Below are 8508 nucleotides of genomic sequence, written 5' to 3' on the forward strand. Positions count from 1 at the left end.
TGGTCAATAAAGTGTTACAAAAGGCTGCAGAAAGAGCTCACCCCACTAAGATCACCCTCAACCTCATCTGTGTTTAGCAAAAGATTTCTTCTGCAAGTCATACAAACCGCTCCTCCCCCTTCCAGCCTCTGTCCTTCACAGGATTGAGCAAGGAGGCCGCATTAGTTCGTATCTAGGATGTGTCCGTATGTCGGAGGTCCTTAACCTGGGGACTACCTGTACTTAAAGAGGACCTAACCCCTTATGTGAAAAATTTGTGACCAGACAGGCCCTCTATTGCAGAGCCAACAGGTGTGCCCCAGCTGCAATAAACCTTACCTGCTTGATCACAATTTTTTTTAAATACACTGAATTGCCCCAGTTTATAAACAGGCACCACTAGCTTCTTCTTCTCATGTCTGGGTTCCTATCATCGGCCTCAATAGGCCAGTCCAAGATAAAATAACTCCTGCACAAAGCTCCAGTCCTGACAGCCCTGAGGGATACTCAGCATATTCATAGCTTGAATAAAAAATCAAGATATGGTGGTTGGGTTCATTTATTAGAGGAGCTGAGTATCTTCACTCAATAATTGTAACTGTGTTCACTTTGAATACCCCATTGTGTGAATATAAGGAAAACCAAGATTTTTGACACAAATAGAAAAATTGTAATATTCACTCAACTCTTTTAGTGTATCAGCCTCATTATGTCGCTTCACATTTTTAATCCTAGCCACTCTCTACTTTGTCACAGAGGATAATACAAAGCATGACATGAATTGGAAGGAAAGATATTTTACCTAATTTTTTTTCTTTTACACACTAATTTCCTTGGATTCTTGGTTACAATTATTTTTTAGGTCCTATGCATCTTCTTCTTAAAAAGCAGCAAAGTTTACTGACATAGCTTGTACTAATGTGAAAAGTGGATACAGATAAGAATTCAAGATTCTATTTTTAAAGTTTAGTAACTTTGTAGATGTTTTTATAAGGAAATGTGTATGAATACCGTGTTGCAGCAAGGAAAATTGGATTAGCTTGTACACAATTTTTTACTAATTTCAGAAAGGGACTAAGCTACATGAATTGTGTTTAAATGCATTTGGTTATTGTATGCATGTGTCTATATATCTGTTTTATAACTTTATAACTACACATTCATCTCTAGGTTATATACAATTATCACCAATGTATCAATGGTAAAATCACTGGAACAATATACTGCTGCAATTATTCGTCCAACACACATTGTAGATGATCTACTAAAGCAATATAGACAGTTCACGTAAAATTACCCTGCAAGGTGAGAATTCATCCTACATTTCTTTAGGGTAGCAACCCCATTGTGTCTCTTCCTGTTGTAACATTTTAAACACTTAAATATACTTCTAATCTGTACTTCGAATTGTATTCTATGCCGACAAATGGTTCTTATTTCAATGTCTGTACACTGCTGTTTTAAAGGAAAATTGTTAAAGAAAAAAAACTTAAACATATAGACCAGCCCTTCTCAACCTTTTACCCTGATATAAAATTTAGTTGTTGGGGAACCCCTATTAAGATCATTTGGGGGGTCAATTAGAAAAAAAACTTGATTGAGTGGCAAATGGAATCCATTCCTGCTACAATTGTGGCTAACATAACACTTTTATAGGCATTATAAGTATTATTATAATAATACTGCTGGATCTACCAGTTTAATGAACTCCTAGAAGCCTCTCGATAATCATTGAGGTTCCACAGAAATCTTGTTGGGAATGGCTTATATAAACAAAGTATAATGTTCATAGGGTCTCATTTATGATCCTGCAAACCTGGAATAAATCTGGTCCAGGATTGAAAACATTTGCTAACAAATAGCAAATCCAGTTTGCTGAATCACCCAGCTTCACTGATGAAAGTGTATCTTCTCCAGTCTTGAAGAGCTTTAACCCCCCCCTTAGCAGTAATGCCAAGTTTGACTCGGGGTGGCTTTTAGGTGCAAAAAGTGGTAATCCCAAGTCAAACTTGGGGTAGCTTTAACCTGAAAAAACCCTGCATACCTTGCTCCGTCGCTGTCCCCCCGCGTCCAGCTGGTCCCCGCAGGTCCTGGGGACACATCCGTATTCTTCCACCTCCAACCGCGAAGTGCAAAGACTCAAGATCAACGGGGTTTCCTGGTGACGTCGGTGCCGGTGGCCGGAGCGGCAGGAAATTCAAATAATTTTTATAAAATTATTCCAATAAAGTATTGGATTCAATACAAAATAGCTGTATTGAGTCCAATATAAAGAAATCTCCATATAACATATATATAATATATATGTTATATGAATATATATTCATATAACATATTATATATATAGTAAATATATATATATATATATATTTTTTTTTTTTTTTTTTTAAATAAGTTTATTATTAAATTTATTATTAAATTTATTTCTATTGGACATATTTTGGTGAGTTTTGCCTAAGAACTATAGCCTACAATGTAAAATAAATTTCCATGCAAAAAAATTGTAATGCTTAATGCACAGAAATTTGGACAGAATTAGAACGCTAGTTGAGTTAATACATTAGGCCCATAGTGTGAGCATTTCAGTAAATTAGGCAGACATGTGTGAGTTGTTTGACTCCTGTCATATATCTCCTGTTTGTTCTATCTAATTGTATTTTGTAACACTCAATTAATTTTATCTTACAGGTTCCCTTTACCCTGCAGCCAAACCTTCAGAAACTATTTTCAAAATCACGTTCTGGCTGGGTTATTTTAACAGCTGCATCAATCCTGTTATCTACCCATGTTCCAGCCGGGAGTTCAGGAAGGCCTTTCAGAACATTCTGCATGCTCGCTGCTCACATCGGAGACAGGCCTCAAGTAAGTACTCAGCGGGGTTCATACTGAGCAGTCCGGTCCACCGAAGTCCAGATGAGAACAGAGATGTGGTGAGGATCCCAGTGGGTTCTGGAGAGACATTCTACAAGATCACAAAGTCTGATGGAGTCTGTGAATGGAAATACTTTTCTCCAGTCCCTAGCCCCTGTTCTCCATATGGAGCTCCAAAGGATTTTACAAACTGTTCAAAGGCCAAAGTTAGCAGCAAGTCGATTTTGCGGACCTGCTGTTGTGTCGGTACAGAGCCGACTCGTACGCACTATAATGTCCCCACCATTAAAATACATACTATCTCTGTGAGTGAAAACGGAGAACCTGTCTAAACTGGGGGCAGGCAAGGCTGTAGATCTTCATTCTGTACACTCAAGTCGTATGGTGCATGCAGAGTGGAAGTTACATGACCATACATCACTGTTTGACCTGTCTGTGCAAGTTCACAGGTTTGATTCCAGCCAGCACCATTTACATTCCATTCTATCTGAGCCTCATTTTATTGCTTGTTACTAAAACACCGAGAACGTTTCTCTTCAACATATGGAACCTCAACCAATGACTTATGCTGCTATAACAGCACCTTGGATGTGGATGCATGAATTGAAACTTTGCTTAAAAAGCCTCCATGGTGCTATGTAAATGCAAAATAAAAAGAAAAGGAAGTGGGGGAATGAAAAGTATTGCCAAATACAGTCATATTTATGTGCAGTCGTTGTGTGTGCGGGGTTCATGCAGAGTTTACATGTGCTGTGCAGTGTGAACAGGTGGAGAATGACCAATAATGGTTCGGTATTATTAATCGCCCATCTGCAGTGGCCTTGTGATAGCGATATTGTACCATAAGAAACAACCATTGAAGGGTTTAGTGTAATGCACCGTTCAATGCGGTTACATCCTGGAACTGGCTAGTGATATAAAATAAAATGTGAGATCTAAAGGGATCTAAATCCAAGAACAAACTTTATATAATGCAGTTTACTAATCCTTAGATGTGGTCGCTGCATCACTTTGCCTTTTTTGATTTACTTCAAGTCCAAATAAATATCTATTTATCCAGCGTTTTTGAAACGTTTAATGTAATGAACCAAAATCTCAAACAATCTAAGCTATCAGAAATACAGCCACACCATTCTGTGTAATGGAGGAGAGGGGAAGGTGGTTGTAGACCAAATGAGAAGTCTAAGGTCACAATGCTGCTCCTTCCCATGGACGAGAAGTGTTTTACTAGACGAACTAAAGCTAAAAAGAAGGTAAAGTTAAAAAAAAAGGTAATTAATTAGGCATCCCCATATAACGAATGCTATGATAAATATATTTTTGATTTTGGGTTTAGATATACTTTAAGAACAGTTGATGAACTGTAAAAATTGAATTACCGCTTTAATAAAAATTAAAATGTTTAAACTTTAATTCAATAAAAAAGTAGAAAAACAAACACATACTCCAAACACCAAATCTTCCCTCTTATACCATAATAAAAACTAAATAAATGTGCAGAACATTGTTCTATCCAGACCCATATAAGAGTTCATGTTCTTCTTTCATTATTAGATTCCATATTTTTGTAGCTGGACTCTATGGACTCTCTGTTTTGTACAAAGAGGTTTGTTAATTTAAATCATGTACACTAAAGTATTTATACAAATGGAATAAGCAGTAAAAAATAATAAAATAAGCCCCAATTAATATATGTGTCTATAAGTATTGTGAACAAATTCATTTTTGAAATTTGCAGGCACTTTTCGTTAATTTGAGTTAGATAAGTCAGGGATAGCTTATTTTACTGTGTTATTACTTTAAGCTTACTGCTTGTTAAAGCCAATTTCTAAACATAAATAAAATACTCAAATTATTACAGCTCTGTAGTCAAGGATACAACTAAATATTTATTTTAATGAAAGCAGCATTAGTACCTGAGTTTGACCTGGTTTCAGCCTCTTGCAATCAATGTAAAGCAGGGCTGGAGTGTGGGATAAAGAAGCAGTATGAGCAGCGAATTAGTTCATGGGCTGAGAAAGCAGAGCGCCAGAGAGATGAGCCAATCATTGTGCTGCTGATTCTTTTACCGTCCATTTACAATCTTGGGGTGGATTTAGCATGCCTGAGGACATCTGGTGGCTGAATGGAAGTACTGCAGGGGAACTCTGAAATTAAAAGTGAATACTGCAGCAAAAGCTGTTTTCGTTATTTTTTAAATGAGCTATTGGTTTCTATTTTTTACTGGAGTTTTGCTAGTAAATATATGGTAATAATTAAATACCCAAAGACTGAGCACAGGTGCTCTTTCAAACACACATCATAATATATTAATGTAAAGAATATGTCACAGCTGTATTCTATTTTTCATCAGTTTCAGGTTATGAAATCTATTTTGTTTTCTATTTTATGCTCACTCTGCTAAAAGGTTATTTATTATTACATGGATATGATCACTTCTGGCATACTTATGGTGTCTGGGGAAAGATTTGCTATTTGGAGTATGGTTTAATTGTTTTTATGGGTTAGAGTTTTGCTATGTATTAGTTGGTATTATTTAATAAAAGGATGATTCAGTTTATCTACTGGTAGTGTGGCATCTCTTGTCAAGACATTCTCCTCCTTTGCAATATAATAACCTGTTATCATTATATATATTGCAGTATATCTAAACCCAAGAACAAAATTCCAGCTTACTAGTCCTTCCAGGTAAAGTCTGCATTAATTTTCTTTGCCAGTAACACATTTCCTGTCTTAGGATGATAACATCAATTCATTGAACTATATCTATGGAAAAGCGGTGTTGTCACCCAATTGTGTTCTGCCCTAAATAATTCATGGAACAGCACTCCCTGTCCTTCTTCTGCAGAATTCACAGAAAGCTACAAGTTCATTGACTGTCATTCCAGACCAACTGATAATTTCTATAGAGGATAATATATAAGAAGGTAATCTTTTCCAGTCATTATTTCATTAATTAATGTTATAATAAAAAAATAAATGTCAACTTTCATTCTGTGGTATCCTCATGCATCAAATCTGGAGACAAATATGAAGGAAACATAATTATTCTACATGAAGAAGTAGAGTATGACCACTGTAGCTCTGGAAGGTGTTAGTGGAACAAAGCTGGCCATTGGAAATTCCAGGCATGCAAATTAGACTTTAATATCATGTAATTATGTCATCAGGATAAGCACAATGGCATTGCATCCTTAAACCCCATCCACATCTCAGTATTATAGCCTAAAGCAGTATTTCCCAAACTTTTTTTTTAACATGGGAGAACCCTTAAAATAACTTTCAGGTTCTAGGGAACCCCTGCTATAATTACTATATCCACAGCTCACAGTACATTAATGTGGTGGAAGAATGTCTTTTACATTGCTGGCCAGTAGAAAACATGTCACCCCTACAGATAACCAAAAAGATGATTGGTATCTCTTAAACTGACCTGGGAGTCACAAACTGCTCATTGCTCAAGGAACCCCTAGCAACCTCTGGAGCTTTACTTGGGGATTCACCCTTGTTGGCAAATACTGGCCTAAAGCCTACAATAATCATGCTTACTAATGAATACTCCCCCTAGTAAAGAACTGGAAGTTTCATGTAGACACATACTAATATTTTTTGTTTTTACAAAATCAGACATTTTGTTTTAGTACACATACATATTGCAGTCCAAGTAAGTGTGACTGTAAACCAATGCATATGAAGTCTTTAAAATTTAATGTATACCTAAAGCCAACATTTTTTTTTTTTAATCCCAGATAGAGTAGAGCAGTGTTTCTCAATCGTGCAATACCCATTGAAACCCTTCTACTAAAACCCTTTGTTTGGGAGTCGACGGGAAAAAATCCTTCTAATTTGGTAGCCAATAGGGATGAACAAGAATGGCAAATAGAACCTCCTGACATTGTAATATAAGTATCTCTTACAAATGATACATTTGTTACAGATACGAGGTTAATTAACCTCTAGTACCCGGGGATCACAGAGGATTTCCAGGGCTGCAGGGCTGGAAATCCTCCTGTTCAATGAGATTTCGACCTCTCAGTGAATCAGAAGGCCGTTCTCACTTACATTTTCAGTTAGCGAAAAAGGCCCAATTCGCCACGAGATCGAACTTAATATTCTCGCTCACCCATCCCTAGTAGCCAAGGGATAAATATGGAGAATGACCCCTACAGTGGTGGCTGGAATATCACCTTTAAAGACACTTAAGATTCCTTTAGAATCATACAACTGACTCTACCGACTGCTGTTGGCCCCAGAACTTTGCAGATGTCATCAATTAGAAGGTCGCTTAGACACAGTGTGAAGAACCCCATGACATCTCTGGAAAAAAAGCTGGTTGAGAATGGCTTAAGTAGAGAATGGTAAAACTCTTTTTGAGATATTTTTGATTAAACAGAATTTCCTTCACTTGGCTGAAGACACAGGAGAGAGGAGAACTTTCTAAAAGGAAATCCTCTCAGATAGTGTCCACTTGAAGTGTTTCCATTGAAGAATTACAAGACGGCTTTATTAACTTGAAATCCATAAAAGAAAAAACAGAATGTTGTTTTTAGATACACTTTAACCCTACATAATACCTCACTGATGTTGTCTTTTAATTCTTTTATTCTGATATGTTTGATAGAATTGGAAGGACAAGTTCCTTTGTACTGCTCAGCCTAAGTAATAAAATTCATTGAAATACTAAAAACCATTAAAAACTTGGCTTCCAGTCTTGTCCCAATGCCAGTTTATTACAATTATTGCTCCATTGTGCTTAGCAAGCTTTAGTTACAAGCAGTATTGTATTCTAATATATATGATACGCCACGAATGCTTTTACATTGGTCCCAGACGATCACTGTATTGAGTACATTTGGAACAAAAAAAACAATATGGTTTCTGAAATGCAAAATATACAGTAACCCAAGTACAGAGCAAGGAAAGGCTACACAGACCTGGGGTGATAATACATTGTATACTGATCATATCATCATCTTGTTTCCTATTTCATATTTTACAAAATCAGTGGGATGTTACTCCGCCATTCCATGTAAAGTATTCACATTTATTTTATATAAGAAATATGAGGATGGCAAAATAAAGTTGGCAAATCGCATTTACTTGCAAAAATAGTTTGAATGAACCAGTGATGAAGTTATAGCAGTTATGTATTTATCAATAAATGTATTTTTCCAATGCAACCAGTTAATATCTGAATTTGACTTTACTTTGGTTTATGAGGTTAGGAAAAGGAGCCAATCATGTGTGCTGATGAGGATTGGAGGAAAGAGGAAAGGGATGGCTTGATATGCTTGTATTTGCTTCTTCCGTTATCCCGGGAATGCGATTTGGTTTTTTTAATTGCAGTATAAAAAAGTCAGGTCAACAGACTAGCTGGGTGTGTAAATCTCAGGATTGATGGAGAGAAACTCAAATCCTTTGCCAGGTAAAATAGCAGTAAAGTACCGTAATTTGTTATGCTTGGTATACATCTCTAAAATTCAGCACAGCTCCACCACAGAGATTGACTTTAACCACATATGTTTCATGTTATGGATCTGCCACAACTGTGGGGAAGTGGACCCTCCGTGCAATCTGCACGTTTAGCAGAGGTATGACCTGAGGCGCAGAGGAACCGCCCGGCTTCCACCAGAGCACCCTGCAAGGAGTGATAGACTT

General features: G+C 36.8%; 1 protein-coding gene across 1 annotated transcript in view; it reads left to right on the top strand.

The window, feature by feature from the left end:
- ADRA1A (adrenoceptor alpha 1A) overlaps nt 1-6761 on the top strand; it is a 71691-nt gene extending 64930 nt beyond the window's left edge. The window contains exon 3 of the mRNA XM_072402504.1: nt 2668-6761. Coding sequence (XP_072258605.1) covers nt 2668-3182 — 515 coding nt within the window. The 3' untranslated portion in view covers nt 3183-6761. The remainder of the gene's footprint in view (nt 1-2667) is intronic.
- The last annotated feature ends 1747 nt before the right edge of the window (nt 6762-8508 follow it).

The sequence above is a fragment of the Pyxicephalus adspersus genome, chromosome 2 (assembly GCF_032062135.1).
Source record: "Pyxicephalus adspersus chromosome 2, UCB_Pads_2.0, whole genome shotgun sequence".
Lineage (NCBI taxonomy): Eukaryota > Metazoa > Chordata > Amphibia > Anura > Pyxicephalidae > Pyxicephalus > Pyxicephalus adspersus.